Source organism: Cydia pomonella, chromosome 1 (assembly GCF_033807575.1).
Source record: "Cydia pomonella isolate Wapato2018A chromosome 1, ilCydPomo1, whole genome shotgun sequence".
Classification (NCBI taxonomy): domain Eukaryota; kingdom Metazoa; phylum Arthropoda; class Insecta; order Lepidoptera; family Tortricidae; genus Cydia; species Cydia pomonella.
Window position 1 is genome coordinate 37485804 of NC_084703.1, and position 16962 is coordinate 37502765.

Sequence of the window (16962 nt, forward strand, 5' to 3'; positions counted from 1 at the left end):
GCGCGGGCTCAGAACGATTTACGCATATTTTATACAACATTTTCATTTCATAAAAAGTTTAGATTTTTTAATAAGTAAATTTAAAAAGAAAGTTAATGTTTTCTGGCCAATTAGTGTCTATGGAAATATAGTTTTAAAAAGTATATGTGATAGGCCACTTCTTTGTTTCATATTTGTCTATTGCAACATTTATCTAGTGACCTACGTACGTATACGTATCTAAAAAACTCCAATTTTGTCACTGACTCACTCAACCACTCACTGATGATGATCAAAACCTTTAGGGTACTTCCTAAAGTCCTAGGAAGCTGAAATTTGGTATGTAGGATAGTGTGTACTAAAAACACAAACAACAAAGAAATACAAAAACTTGATTTTTGTCCCTAAGGGGGTGGAAGTTTGTATGGGGAATCAATAACCGCTGAACCGATTTAGTAGAAGTTTGGTATGTAAATAGTTTTTGTTACGGGGAAGGATATAGAATAGTTTTCGGTGAAGAGAGGTTGATGTTTGTATGGGGCATCAGTAAAAAAGCAGATTGTATAAAAGATGCCCCCAGGTACTTATTTCAGGGTTTTTAATAGTAAATCACCCCTAACCCTTTAATTTAGGGGATGGAATATTGTCATAATCTACTTACAAAAAGAAATGAAATCCCATCAAAAACATATTCATGTAAAATGTTGCTAAGAGGAAACCATAAGGCTCGCACTGTCAAAAAGTTATCAGATCTCTTGTAGAGCCAATTAAGCTTCTAACTTACAAGCCTTCACAAACTCTACTCCTTAGTCAAAATATAAGGCTACAAGAAGTATTGTATTATAAAAAATAATGAATAAAGTTTTCCCCTTACGTCCATGTGACGGTAGCGAAATGGTCAAGCCATATATTTTGACTAAGATGTAGAGTTTGTGAAGTTAAGGCTTTAGAGTTAGAAGCTCGGCTCTACAAGAGATCTAATAACTTCTTGACAGTGCGAGCCTTATGATTTCGTCTTGGTAACATTTTACATGAAAATGTTATTGATGGGATATTACAAGCCAAAATAATGATAAGGGTTTAAGAGTCCGCAGCGAGCTCAGTTCTCCATACAAACGTAGTTACGTTACGCTCCCATTTTAAAAAGACTTGGCTAGATTGCTCTAAAACTTTGTACTTACAATAGGATAAACTATACATATATATATGTAGTTACTGTAAGTTTACGTAGCTTCTAATACCATATTAAAAAAATACAGCCATTGTATTTGCTTACTTACTCCGTTGGCTCAGCGACCCAAAATGAGACTTGGCCTCCGACACAAGACAGCGCCACTTTTCTCGATCCTGTGCGTCTTCTCGCCAATTTTTGACTATAAGTTCGCGCAGATCCGCCACCACCATGTCGCTCCAGCGATACCTGGGGCGTCCGATAGGACGTCCTCCTGCTATAGGCGACCCAGGTACGCTCGTTTCACGTTCCGACCTTCATCCATTCTCTCAAGTCATTGTATGTGCAAAGTTTAATTATAAATTACAATCCAACATGTAGTTTTAAAATGAGAATGAAAAGAGTTTTACTTACGTGCCGCGGACTATATAAAGAGGACTTTACGTATACGGAAGGTACCAAAAAAAATCGTCTTTATTCTACCATTTAATCGGCGCGATTGATGCATAGGTACACGCATGTTAAATTGCAGTTTTATAGTAGTAACGACAACTGTAGTCGCGGTCGGACAAGGCCAGATAAAATGGGTTCCTATTTAATTACGAAGCCCTAAAAACAGTTATATCGGGCATTCCAAGACTATGAAAAACAAATATTTAAGTACCTGGTATTTTTGATAATAATGAAAAACCAACGAAGATATATAACCATTTATTACGACGCAGTACGTCAACTACAATTATCACATGTTTCATTTTATAAAAAAAAAAATATTAAAATATTTCTAAACATACCTACGCATGAGTCGTTATGTGTAAGAAGATGTATTAATTAATCAATTGTTTATTTCTCCAACATCAAGTTCAATAAAATGTTTGGATGATGTTTTTACAAATGAACGGTGACGATACCTACAAGTAGTGGTGGTACAACAATAATGTCAATAATGAATTCTATGTACGAGTCCAGTCACCCTAAGGTAGATGGACCATCATCCTTTATTTCTCACTTAGGCGTATTAGGTAGGTGCATTGGCCGCATTGAGTAACTACAATTAAAGTGGCCATTCCGCTCGCTTCCCTTGAGTTCGTGTTCCATGTTTTCATAGATGTGAATGCCATTCTACCGGTGTTTTCATAAAAATAGTTAATATAGTATTATAATGTATATATAACCGCTCCAGCTAGATTTGCAGGTGTTCCCTTGTGGCTTGATCCCATTCATTCCTGTCGGAGCTAAGCTAAATCAGCATCTGTTGAAGAGTAATTTTCTAAGCCGATATTTGCGCTAGCGGCATTGCCTTGATGCTGTGATTAATAGAACATCATACCTGCACCTTCCCGGCTCCTTTTCTCAGAGTTATTCACACTCGTGGTTATTTGCGAGCGTGACCCTGCCAGTGTTTTCGCCGCAAGCAGTCGAACGCGCTGAACAACAAACAGCACCAACCGGGTATAGCACCACTCTTTTCAAGGCTAATAGTTTTTTGTGTACCTATCGTTCTTTTCACTAATCACCGAATAAGTATGTCCTCAACAAACAAACGTCAAGGGCCGGGTTCTACTATCTTAGCAAATACATATTAAGCAATTCACTTCAGTGTTTTAATACTCTATTTTTTAAATACATAATTGTTTGCTTATGGAAACCCACATTTCCTAGCAGAATAAAACATTTCTAAAATATTCTGTTCACTATCTAAACACATATAAGTTGTATATAATTTTCATGGAAACTAAGCCATGTGAAACATTCAATAATTAGACGGCAAACGATTCAAGAACCAACATGGTAATTGCGGCAATGCCTGCTACCACAGGGACGGTCACCACCCATGCGAAGATTATGTTCCTGCGCAAAACAAAAACCGCCGTTTAATATTCGTGTCATACAATTGATGAAATGTACACAATATTTAGTAATAAATATGTAATAATTTATAAATGTACCAGTGGCTATACCGTACCTAAAAAGACTCCAGTCTACGGCCTTATCGGAGAAGTACCCGACGCATACGACGGATCCGACCTTACAGTGCGTAGTGGAAATAGGGAGACCCGCCTTGCTGGCCACCAGCACCGTCAGCGCCGAACCCAGCTCGATGGTGAAGCCGCTGCAACCACAACCGCACTTTCAGTTACATGAGCATAAAAAACTACAGCCTACACAATGTCAGGTCAGTATGTATTAAAAAAATATTTTTATAAACATATTCCTGTAATAAAAAAATGAAAAGGAGAGAATGAATATTACGTGTCAGGAGTGATGTTTGTGAGGTCCTCGCCCACGGTTTGAATGACGCGTCGACCCCAGAGCCACAAGCCTAGCGCGATGCCCACACCGCCGAACACCAGGATGGCCAGCGGCGTCTCCGCGCGCGCGTGCGTGCCGCCCTCCGAGTACAGCAGCCACAGTGCCACTAGCGGCCCTATTGCGTTGCTGCAACAATCACGAATTTAAATCAATCTTGTATTCTATTTTTATGACGTGTTACTCTCATCCAGATGCGATTTATGAGCTCATAGTGCTGATATACGGAACTTATTCAAGAAATTTATTCAAGATTCAATGTATTATTCTTTGTTGTTCGGTGGGATATAAACTGATTTGCTGAATTAAACATATAATATTAATAACAAACTAACCTGACGTCATTGCCGCCGTGAGCAAATGCGCCGAACGTAGCTGTCAGAACTTGCAGAAATGAGAAAAGTTTAAGCGCCTCGGGCTCGGGCTGCGGTACTGGCGGCGGTGGCGGCGGCGTGCTCCCGCGCAGCAACGGCACCGCGCTGGAGTTGGGGGTGATGGCGGGCAGCCGAGCTGCCCCACCCACCCTGTCGCGCTCCACGCTCCATGCACCCGATGGCTCCGGACTCTGCAACACAAACAAAATCATGTAGGAATATTTATTATTTATACTTATTACTAAAATATCTGGCAATTGCTCAACTCACTTTGTCAGTTCGCGGAGGTGGAGTGTCAGATTCTCCTGCAATCGGAGCTCGGGTGACAGAGAGCCGATCGAATTCACCACGTGCAATAGTTTCGCACGAATCCCCTAAGAATCCGTTACGCGAACCAAAACTTTCCCCCATTCCAGCGAGCTGATCGGAATCCAAACTTTTGCAGTAGCTCAATGTCTCGTCAATGTATTTGAGAGTGTTTATCTGAGAGTCACCGTCCATCAACATGAGGTTAGATCGGTTGGGCGGACTCAAGCTGCGCGACAGGATGCTGCAGTCGTCCATGGTGGCTAACAACGCGCGATTTTTAGCGTTCTTCTCCCTGACTTCGTCGGACACGTGATCTAAATTATCGAGGACGGCCATTTCGGCGCTCTCTGCTATAGCTTCGAGTATTTTTCCGTCCTCGGAGTGAACGGAAGTCGGACGTAGTGTTACGATGTTTTTGTTACCATGGCTCGGACTATTGATTGGCGTAGTTTCTGAAATAAAACGCAATCCAAATTAGATGACAGTTTATCATGATGTTTGCGATAAAAAATAATGCTTACCATTGGATACACCGAGTGTGAAATTGACTGGTGTCGGTTTGGTCAATTGACGTTTGTAGTATGGGACCAGAAATACTTGTACGCAGCCAGCTGCTATGGCACCCAGCGCTATGGAGCCAACCAGCGCAGCCCACACAGGTATTTTGTCCATCGCCATCACTGCACAAAATCACAAGGCAACATTTTACAACATTTTTCTCAGTATAACATTAAGGTAACTTCAAACTCCCAACACTCACGTTTAGGGCCATCGTGAACCACGCTGATTACGTTGACTGCGACTGTAGCTCCATAGAAATAAGGCAACGCTTGGAGACCCGCTTTCAAAGGTGCAACGGCGCGCAGTATAAAACGGCGCACCAGCCAGAATAGCATCGCGGACACCGCGCCACTCAGCGCCGGGGAGATAAACCACGACAAAACTGTGTGGATAAACAATCGCCTTAGTATTCATAGACAACAACTCATTGATATATCTATCACTACCGTTAACGAGATTTAGTTACCGATGGCGCCGAGCGTGGACCAGCGGACGCCAACCGGACCCTTGGCAGTGAGAGTAAAGCCGACGGTGGCGCCGACGATAGAGTGCGTGCCAGAGACGGGCAGGCGCAGTGCCGTGGCCAACAGCAGCCACAGCGCGCCCGCAAACAGCGCCGACAGACAGCCCGCCGCCAGCAGCCGCTCGCCGCCGCCCTCGTAGAGACTCACGTCCAGGATGCCCTTACGCATTGTATCCGACACCTTGTATCCTGTGGACGAATATAGTGAGTGGCAAATTATCAAAGCGCAACGCTCAATGTTATATTAACAAAAACACTTCACTTCGCCTAACTTCTGAGAAATGTTTTCACATTGTTGTGTAACTTATCTAACAATGAGGGCCCAAATTTCCTGTACCCTTACCACGAGCTTGTCAATGTCCTGATTTGTCAATACACATTCGCTTCTATGCAAAGCATCTCGCTCTTAATGGCATATTAGTTCGAGCAAGATGTATAGAAACTAAGTTACGTAGGCGTTAACGAATATGTCAGTGTCTAACTGGTGATAGCCACACTGCTTTATAATATAACATAGGTCTGTACTACTTAACTGTGATTTATTTAAAGTAGCTCATACAAGGTATAACAAAAATAGGGGGATCAGTTTAAGAGTATATTCGGTATCGTGTTCTGATTAGGAAAAAATTTGAAAAAAAAATTGACCCGCCGCGAAAAAAATTTGTGTCGGCCAACCAGCCATACACAGGCGTAAAAAATTTACGCTACAAAAAAAATCTCTTTTATTTTTTCCCTAATCAGAACACGATACGGAATATGCCCTTAAACGGATTCCCACTATTTTTCTTACACCCTATATGTATATGCCTGGTGGACGCCACAGTCGTGCTCATAACTAATCGCGTTTAACAGACACCGGTTGATTAACAGAAACTCAGTAAAGGAGAGCATCAACATCATCTTACAAGCAAACCTAACTATTGGAGATATCGCTCTGATCCGTCAATCAAAAGGGTGTAGCAGGATAAGCCTTCAAAAATTGCCCCCAAAGCTTTGAGTTCAAAACTACTACCAGTTAATACCCCGTCAAATGAAAATACCAATTGTAATTCATTCATCATCCTTTGCAAATTAAAAAAAACGATTACGGATGGCTTCCCGCTTGGCGGGCCGATATCTTTTACTTAATGTCGTCACCGTAAGCGTATTACATATATGGTACGTACTGAACAATACCTATATTTTCACACTGTTCCACCTTTGTTAATTACATGAAACTTACATAGTATGTAGATAGGTAGTTGGTTAATATTTAGTACAAAAATGGTGATAGTATGACGAGCCTGAATTGTTATACAGGCTGTTTTATTTTTTAATTTAGGTTTTTTTTTCTAGGAAAATAAGTAAGTAGAGAGCTCTTTTTTTTGATAGTTTATATTGATCACATCAACATTTATGAAAAATTTATAATTGTCCTTTTTACACTTTTTGAGAAAAAAAAAACATTTTAGGGTTAAATGAATGTCGTGGGGTTCCAGGTGGCAGTAGAGGGTTAAAATTTGGTATGGATTATTTTCATTTGACGGGGCATTAACTGGTAGTAGTTTTGAACTCAAAGCTTTGGGGGCAATTTCAGAAGGCTTATTCTGCTACACCCTTTTAGTAGGGACCTAATATGCAATTCGCAGCGCAAATATATCAAAGCTAAAGGAGCAGGTTTAATGGCATTAATACAATATCTACTGTAACTTTTGCAATACCAATTACACGTAAATAAGTATATGTGTCCGATACATTTATTTATTTTAGGTTCGCAAACGATATTTAATGATTTAAGTAGTAGGTAACTGTACTTATCTACTGAAGTTTTGATCGATCAAAAGAAATTTAATAATATAAGAACCAGCCCATGATCAATTTGAATTTGACGCAATACAGTAGGGATAAGATGGTCGGCTCTTTATCATTTGTCATCATGGCTGTCACGTTCTAACAAGTATGTAAGCGCGAAAGTAACAGGTATAGTGACAAGTGATAAAAAGGAACGGAATCTAGTGCACTAATTATACAATACTAGGTATTTATAGAGTAAATATAGCCATATTACCTATATCCAATAATTCAGTAATTGACATAAAGAATCGTATACATACCTACATAAAAACTTAAGTATACCTATAGGTATGTGCGAGTATATACTTACCGATAAGCACTGCTCCTGCTATCTCGAAGATGGTGGCAAGCACGCAAGCTTGCGTCAGAGTCAAGACTTTAGAGCCGACGCTGGTACCAAAGGAATTAGCCACGTCGTTGGCACCGATGCCGAAAGCCAACACGAAAGCCACCACGAAGCCGGCGATGACGAACCAAAGCAGCTCTGATGCGTAGGGTTCCATGTCCGATGACATTATTCTAGACTTTTGAATTACTTAAACGAGATATAAATTGCTCCTACGTCAGTGTTCCAAAGTAAAAAAAAATAACTTGAATTGTTAAAATGAACGGATAATATTTAACGTAACAAATAATAATTTATATTAAAAATAAGTCTTTAGAAAACTTTAATTATTTAGGTTGGCATGTCCAGGCATTAAATGCAGTATAACTTAATTAACTGGAACATTTGGTAAATATCACAAATAATTTATAAGTTAAATATATAAATTATATGAACATTTGATGTTTAAATAGTCGTAATAGATGACGTGGTCTAGCTGGTTTTTGCTTGATCATTTCTGAAAAAAAAACAAGTGCTATCGTTATTATTTGTTATTCGTAGGTCAATTAACGTTGGTGAGGTGTATATAAGTATACTATACGTATAATGGGAAGTCTATAATATGGTTTACGTCTACTTATATTTATTTTCATGGTTCTACATATTACTATATAGATTTGCTTGAAACAAAAAGTATTTCCTCAAACCGCTGTCAATTTACCTACCTAGAGTAAGAGCAAGATAAGTTGGCAGCGATTTTGACAACCCAGACAGTGCAAGTGTTACTTTAAACGTCAAACAACTAAGATATTATGACGCTTGCTTAACACTTGCACAGGCTGGGCTATCGAAATCGCTGCCAACTTAGCTTGGTGTGACTCTATCTAATTCTGAATAAGTATACGAAACAAGACGTGGAGTTGAGATACTGATATGTAAAAAATCTTAACATAAACTGCACCGTATCAAGTCATATATGTGTATACATATAAATTATGTAGACCCTAGACTAAATATACATAAATATCGTTCTTACAGGTGAATTAAAACTTAGCCTTTATTTTTAGGATTCCTAACCCGAAAGGGTGCCAATCGGGAACCTAAGCTTCTGTTGTTCGTCGTTCTGTCTATCTTTCAACGGACTGTGCCAGCCTAGGGAAACGTAATAATAGTTTCATTGTACAGTGTGTAATTGTGTATATCTATTCCCGCTTAAAAAATTAATAAATTAAAACTTGTTGTACTTATCTCCTTAACATGAGTTAGTCATAAGGAAAACTTGATCGTAATTAAATATTTCTTGATTATAGGAATCCGTGAGGGTAACATATAAAATATCGATTATCAAGTTTAGAAGTTACAGCGCCATTCAGTGTTAAGTAGCTGTATTAGATTGGTCTTAGGCGAGCTTTTGTGAAATAATTAAAGAGCATATTATGTCTCATAAATTTGACATACCTACAGTTGATATTCATTCTAGAAAATGTCAAACGGTAATACCCTATTGGAGCGGAAAGCTGCTACTAATGTATGCCGTAGGTATTGTAACTCATAGGTAGGCACTGTTAGGCAGGCTAATAAAATAAGCGTGCTTAATGAGCATGATTATGAACTGTTTACATTTGCTACTTGCCACTAAAAAAGCATGCTTAAAAGTAGCACATCCTAAACACACTGCTAGTAGGTAGCACTTGCTCAATAGGAGCATGTTTTCATGTAACTAGATAGCGTCTGTAATCAGTATCTTAACTATGAATGGGTGTATTCAGCGACTCTGTTTTTCATACAAAAATGCTGTCATTTCATATCCACTACTTTATTAATTCGTGCTAGGTACCTACTATCAGAGAGGACGCTTCATAGTTTTTATTATCTATGTATACAGAGTGCTAAGTCTTAAAAAGGTTAGAAATAACAAACTAGACACAATACTTAGTTTAATTGTTGGTTAAGAACAGAATAAATAAATAGGTAGTTATTTGCTTTACAAGGAGGATTGATACCCAAGCTAACGAAAGATTTCAAAATGGAAAGTTCTAAAAGTGAAATCTTGAGCGTTGCAAGGGCTTCAAGGCACGAGGGTTAAACAAATTGTGCCACCGAGTGAAACACAAAACATTTCACCACACCAACACGAGGAAAATATTGACTGTAAATATCAAACAAAAATAAATCCGAATAAACGATATTAAATATTTATATATCAATTTTGCCAGCCAACATAAGGAAACAACTCAAAATTTGCAACAAATTACTTTGATCCTCTTATGGACAAAATGCAACTTTCTCAAAAGTTTTTGAAAAAGCAACAGAGCCTTTACGAGTTGATGGTGTGGTGAAAAAATATTTTCACCTCAACAGCTCACACAATACAAGGGTACTTTACTGTTTAAAAAAAATTAGCATTCTAATCCCGAAAAAGGAATGCCAAAGTGTGGGTCGGAGGCGGAATCGAAGTTGAAATGGGAGTCAGAGCCGCAGTTACGTTCGAAATAGAAAACCAGTCCAGTCACAGTCTAGTCGCAGTCCATATGATGTTGCAAACTAGACGCAGTTACACTCTAGTGGCAGTCGCAGCCCAGTCGCAGTCGCAGTCCAGTCTCAATCCAAACGCAGTCGCAGTCCAGACGCAATCGCAGTCCCAGTCCAGACGCAGTCGCAGTCCAGTCGCACTCCAGTCACAGTAGCAGCCCAGTCGCTGTCTATTTGAAGACGAAGTCACAGTCGCAAACCAGTCGCAATTGAAGTCCTAGATTCTATGCCGGCGCATTGGGAAGTGGGGACCAAAATAGGAATAATAACCGGAAGAAATGCGAACAAGAATGAAACTGTAGTGGGAGAATAGAAGGGGAAGTGGGATTAAGACTGTGACCTGTGACTGAATTTTTGCTTAATTTAAATGTATTTAGGGAACTGTCCTGTTCTCTAATATGTTCTCGCTGCATTTTTTCCACTCATAGCAAAAGGTAGGTAAGTTTTCTCAAACATGCAATGAAATATTGATATTATGTTCCTTATAATACAAAGCTACAAAGTATCAATCAAGTACCTATCACGTTTCGGGCGCGGCCTGACGAAAGATCTTTAATGGAATTTCATACAACATTGGAGGCCTAAGCCGGCAAGATGTTCTTTTTAATTTCCTTTTTATATATTGGTGAAACATCATAGCATTCAGCCATAAAAAAAAACCATAAGCAATATTTGCTTTTGAGTCCGTTATAACATTTTGCCACTAAGCCTATAAATAAAACAATGAAAAATGTTTGCTAAATTCTGTATAAATTTCGGATTTAAAACTACGGAACCCTAAAAATTGCTCACAGCTTCTCAGAAACAGTTTTAGTGGCATAATTTTAAAAAGGGCAGGGACTAGAAAATCGACAACCCTGACGGCATTATACTCCATGCCACAGGTGAAGCATAAAATAAACACACAAAACTGTGTACACATTAGTTATGTGGCTATAACGACAGTCAGACGGATCTCGTATACGAAAAAATCAAAGATTTACTTTTGAAAAGCATTCCTAAATCAGGCACCCGATGAAATAATCTGGCCAATGACAATAAGTGCTGTTCCATAGGTTGATATCCAGAAACGTGCTTTTATACATTTTTTAAGGAACGTGAAATATTTATAGATTATCTTTTTTCTATTTAATCTTACTTGGAAATAGGACGAAATAAATGGTAATACCATACGTGTCAGTTACACATATCTTTTGTCTAGTTTACTTTTAGTTTTTCTAGATATAAAGCTTTCATTTCTTGTAGTAGTTTTTATTTTATTTCATTACATGTTTGAGAAAACCACTTACTACACAGGTCATAAGTTCTGTCACAAAGGTTTTGACTGATAAAATGTAAAAAAATAATAAAAAATAACCATGATTTGTGAAGCTTGTTTATACCATCATTTTAACTTAATATATTTATTTTAAAACTAAGATCGCGACTTTATTTAGTACTTGTTTACTTTAGGGTTGTAGTTAGACGTAAATACGTGGCTGCATTGTGGAAAATTATTCTTCACAAAAAGGTGTAAAAATCAGTGTCACATTAATAATATACGTAGAATTGTTTATTTGTATGAACCTACTTTATTAGTACGTTATTTTATCACAAACATATAGTTCTCCGAGAAGTCTGTACTTCAACTAATACCCTTCTAACTTAGGGTACTTTTCAGTAACACGCTTAATTTTGACTGCCATTCAACGAGTAGGATTGGTAAACCATGTACAGTCGCAATTTTGGCATTGCAATACCCATGAATTATATACATAGGTCACTAGATAAGTTTTGCAATAGACAAATACGAAACAAACAGGTGGCCTATCACATATACTTTTTAAAACTATATTTCCATAAACAATGATTGGCTGGAAAACATTTACATTCCTTTTAAATTTACTTATTAAAAAATCTTAACTTTGTATAAAATGAAAATGTTGTATAAAATATGCGTAAATCGCCCTTAGCCCACGCCGACGTTTTCAAAGTTTAAAACTTTTTTTTAATAAGTCAATTTAAAAATAAGGTAAATGTTTTCCGCCCAAACATTGTCTATGGTATAGTTTGAAAAAATATATGTGTTAGGACATCTCATTGTTTCATATTTGTCTATTGCTAAACTTATCTAAATAAAGATAAAAGACCCAGCTTTTGTTTTATGTGAAATTCAACCATGTAAAAGTGAAAAAAAGGGATCAAAATCAACACGAGGCCGCATATTTTTTTTTAAATATTATATAGAATTATGCAAAACTGATACAGCAAATTATGTAAAATTATATTGTAAGTAATTCAGCATTAAACACGTTTTCAATCCATATATATATGAATAATAAAAAACCGGCCAAGAGCATGTCAGGCCATGCTCAGAGTAGGGTTCCGTAGTTGCTCTTCCGTCACAATAAGCTAAAGTGCAATAAACGAATATAAATATAAAATAAAATTAGCGGGAAGGCCTCTTACTTTTAAGTTTTACTCTTTCGTTCTTAAACTGCCAATAGTCAACAGCTTTACTCTCTTCTCTCTTTACAGCTTACTACAGCCAATGAAACTGTTTCAGACAAATTAAATATTAAACTAAAATCGAATGAGTAAAATAAGCAATTTTTATCTTAATTAATAATGCAAAATAACTTTAACAACCCATTTAACGTCGTAATAACGTTTTACTATGAAGGGGAAACTTTTTGCGATGGCTCAACTGAACATGTCCGCTATAATTTCCATTTAATCTCTTTCTTAAGCTCTACTTCCATGATTTTTGTCATATTTTTTGGACCTATGGTTCAAAAGTTAGAGGGGGGACAAATTTATTTTTTCTTTAGTAGCGATTATCTCCAAATATATTTACTTTATCAAAAAATGTGTGTTTAAATTCCCCTACTTTTGAAAGACCTTTCCAACGATACCCCACACTGTAGAGGTAAAGCAAAAAAAATTCACCCCCAATTTAAGTGTAGGGGAGGTACCCTAAAAATTTTTTTTAGATTTTATTGTACGACTTTGTCAGCTTTATTGATTTATATATCTATGCCAAATTTCAGCTTTCTAGGACTAACGACCACGGAGAAAAGCCTCGGACAGACAGACAGACAGACAGATGGACATGGCGAAACTACAAGGGTTCCCAGTTGACTACGGAACCCTAAAAAGGGATCTGTACTTACCTATAACTTTTTTATCAGTAAAAATCTTTGTGACAGAACTTATGACCTCACTAATAAGTACTTTTGCTCTCTTCTTGGACAAATTACTATTTATGGTAGGTACCTACAGAACCAGATTAAAGTGACCATAAGGAGCCTACGTTAACTTATGAGAAATATGTGAAAAGGTTTGAATACTTTGAATATTGTACAATATATCACAAATATTACAGATTTATACACTGTTAACATTTAATCGAATCTGTTCAAAACGGAGATAAAATAATACTTAAGAGGGAGAATTGCTTTGCGATCCTAACGAAATATACTTAAGGGTACTTTTTCTATTAAATTCCATTTCGGGAGAAAACGGTTTCCTCTAATTAAATCTGATCAAATCACTTTGATTTTGTTGTCTATCGCTTCAGCGTAATATATTCTAGGTTTATAGGTTTCGCTTTTTAGAAAAAACAAAATTTGCTTCACAAAAATTTTAAAAAATGAAAACCTATATTTAAACCGAGTTTTTCATTGTCAATAACATACTAAAAAATCATGGGTAATATTTCGAAGTGGAAAAACATTTTCAATTTTTGTATGGACGATCACGTGGTATAACGGCTATTTATTTTAGTCTCTAAGCACCTTACGAAATGTGTGAAAACCCGTAATAGAAACGCCAACCGGATACGTTTCTGTTCGTGCAGAATTTTTGTATAATTGTTGCTTGGCTCTTGTTATAAGTCTTAAATAAGGACCACACGATTTCAGTATTATCGATTACAGGCGCCATTTATTTGGCGCCTTCCCGGTAGAAACGAAATTTGGCCAGAATTATCCTCACGAGGTCCCGCAGCCAGCCGCATTATCATCTCGTAAACAGTTTCCCTTCGCGGGAATAAGCGTCACTTTTCATCACGGCCGCCGTACCTGTGCAATTTTAAACGCGGAAAATCTATATATACCTCCCCACAATTCACGTGGCACAACCTTTTACGATGCCAAGGACAATACCAAATCACATTAATTTTTACATTTACACGTGCAACATGTACTTACTTTAGGAAACTTATAGGATGTTGCGGTCCTATATCAGCGCGGTATTATTTTTAAAAGCACGAGTCGTCGGCTTGAGCTTCGCAATGTGTACTGGAATAAAGTGACGAGGGTGGCTCTGGCTGGGCCGTCACCTGAATGGAGCATGCGCGGAGCGCCCTCCACCCCGCCTCTGCGGCCCCCCTATTATATATTAAAAAGTAGCTCACAACTGGAAAGAACCCTTCTAGAATTGCTCAATAATTGCGTCCGCACATTGCTAGTCCGCGTGACCTTCAGCTTTCTTACCCTCTTCATTTACATGTAGGTAGGTAGCCTTTTATGGTAATTTAAAAGTCTATGAAGAAGTCTAAGACAGTTTAATTACCCCAGCGTTAGCGAAGGTCTCCGTTTTAACTCGGGGATTTTGCTTCGGGCATGTTCTCCTCTACAGGTCGAAATTCTTAAATAATTCTCGTGAAATTTTGTGACCAGATTCTATCATTAAATAGTTTTTTTTTGTCGATTCCGTTTATGTTTTTTTTTTTCAAAATGCGGTAAATGGCATAAAGGACTTAAGCGCCAATAGTGTCTATGGCACTTCAGACCATTGTGAGTTCCCTGTGATAACAAACTTAACGAACTAAGTATTTTTAACTTTTACATTTTCTAAGCTTAAAGCGAGGTCTACAGCTCACAGAGCCACTAGTGTAAAAACTGTAAAGGTACTAAAATATGGTAAAACTACGGTAATATAAGGGAATATAATAGCCTACTTATACCCGGCTGTCGCATTGGAGACAATTAACGAAGTTTTCGTCACACTTGCTCGTAAACGGTGTTCTTGTATGCCAGCATACTGAGTTGGAATGAGCTATATTATGCCCACATTCGTTTTGCCATCATAAGTATTTTTAATTATGGCACTAATTTACACGAGCCAAGTAGATATTAGTAGTTTATGTGAGCATTTAAATACACAAGTGTGGGTTTAAGAAACAAACGGAGTGAGTTTCTTAAAAGGATCACACGAGTGTTTTAATTATATTTGTTTGGCATTTAGAATTTATTCTAGAAACAATCTAGACTAGTATTTTTTATACATTTATTTTTCTATGACTATATTTTGTGAAATTTTTAGTATTAAATTTGATCTATGAATTATATTCATTAATTAAGATAATTATAATTAGCTTAAGATAATTATATGTAATCATCATGATTGGCCACACCATCTGTTCTAGATGCTTGTTGCGGCGCTTGTGGGTTTATGGGACTGGGCATCGCCGTTGGTGGCTATAAAATCCTATAGCAGGGCGACATTTCTTTCCATATCGATCGCATACAAATCGTGAGTTCGCAGGAGGTGGTAGAGCACGACGAAGACTTTTCTGCTTAAGGTGCTCCAGCCAGTCTTCGTCGTACTTTGATATTCCGACTTTAATGTCGCGATGCCATTCCGGTCTCATTTCGACGCGCTTCTCCCAACCGACGGTCCGAATGCCAAAACTGTCCATGTCCCGTTTGCAGGAGTCCTTAAAACGTAGAGTTGGACGCCCAACAGGTCTTTTTACGTCCGCTATCTGACCCAGCATTACTTGGCGTGGTAATCTCTCGGGGTCCATGCGATGAACGTGACCGAGCCAGCGAAGTCTTCTCTACTTTAACATTGCAGTTAAGCTGCAGCAATGTGTTCATGAGAGTACTACCTCGTTACTAACTTTATATTGCCAAGTAACTCCAAGTATAGTCCTCAGGCAGCGCATATGGATAGCGTTGAGTTTGCGTTCTTGTTTCGCATGTTTCTGATGCGTTCAGCAATATACTTAGGACGCAGGTCTGGTATACAAGGACTTTGGTATATGTAGTGAGCATACGGTTTCACCATACGCGCGCGAAAAGCCTCCCAAAAACAGTTGATGCTCTTGCTCTGCCTATCCGAGTATCTATATATGATATATGTAATACTGTCTTACTATTCATAAGTGCTTGTTGCTAGGCCTACATGAATAAAGTATATTTGAATTGAATTGAATTGAATTGAATAATACCTAATTATGTACAGTTACATACACTGTTTTATCTACACACATATTATAAACTTTCTATGATATATTCACTAACCCGAATTACAGCGAACGTTGGGGCATCGTTGCTCTCTTGGCGGAACTCGCGGACATGTAGTGGCGTCACCGAAATATTTTTATCGCTGATTTTACGCGAAACTTTTGTTATAGTTACTTTAAAAACAACAACACATAATCATTTTATACTTAAAACTAATTAAAAGATAAACTGTACGTCAAATGGCGGTAAATGAAAACTTTTTTCCACGCATGTCACGCATTCGTAGTTTTTTTAAATCAGAGACAAACTAGAGTCGGGGGCCTATTTTCGTATTAATTCGATACAAAGGCACTGATATTAGAATAGAGGTCAAATCAAATTGCTTTTTTTCACATGTGTTCCAAATTTGAATGTCATATCATAACCAAATTGATTTTGATGTAGTTATGAAGCAATTAAAGCCCGACCAGAAATAAATGATCATTGTCAAGAGGGCGCTGTTATTCTCATGTATGGGGTGACCATGGAGCATGGAGATATTATAAAGTGGAGCACACTCTACCTTTTTTTGTTATAGTAAATTGAACCTTTATATATTATCACAGGTGAACCACAATCATTCAATTTAACGATAAAAATACAAGACGATAATTGTCAAACTCATTAGGGTGACCATGATGTCGGCACGATGTGAATCAGTTTTACACAATTCTTATTAAGTACTTAAGTAGTAAGTTTATCTAATTAGGTATGTCTATATTTTGGCATGATTAAATTGGTGGAATGCTAATAAATAGCTATTACAGAATAAT

At 37.6% G+C, this 16962-nt stretch overlaps 1 protein-coding gene across 1 annotated transcript; it reads right to left on the reverse strand.

Moving 5' to 3' along the window:
* Window positions 1-1848: 1848 nt before the first annotated feature.
* Window positions 1849-14306, reverse strand: LOC133522102 (sodium-dependent phosphate transporter 1). Its single transcript, XM_061857315.1, has 10 exons — window positions 14108-14306; window positions 7371-7902; window positions 5171-5416; window positions 4904-5086; window positions 4665-4823; window positions 4105-4595; window positions 3796-4025; window positions 3404-3589; window positions 3117-3263; window positions 1849-3001 (listed from the first exon to the last, which is right to left on the reverse strand). The coding sequence occupies exons 2-10, from the start codon at window positions 7573-7575 to the stop codon at window positions 2911-2913; spliced, it is 1938 nt and encodes a 645-aa protein (XP_061713299.1). The 5' UTR covers window positions 7576-7902; window positions 14108-14306; the 3' UTR covers window positions 1849-2910.
* Between the last annotated feature and the right edge of the window lie 2656 nt (window positions 14307-16962).

Coding starts and splice junctions, on each gene's coding strand:
- LOC133522102 (XM_061857315.1), bottom strand. CDS start 7,575: ATGTCATCGGACATGGAACCCTACGCATCAGAGCTGCTTTGGTTCGTC. Junction 5,417..7,370: donor AGCAGGAGCAGTGCTTATCG/GTAAGTATATAC, acceptor ATTCGTCCACAG/GATACAAGGTGTCGGATACA. Junction 4,026..4,104: donor CACCTCCGCGAACTGACAAA/GTGAGTTGAGCA, acceptor TTTGTGTTGCAG/AGTCCGGAGCCATCGGGTGC.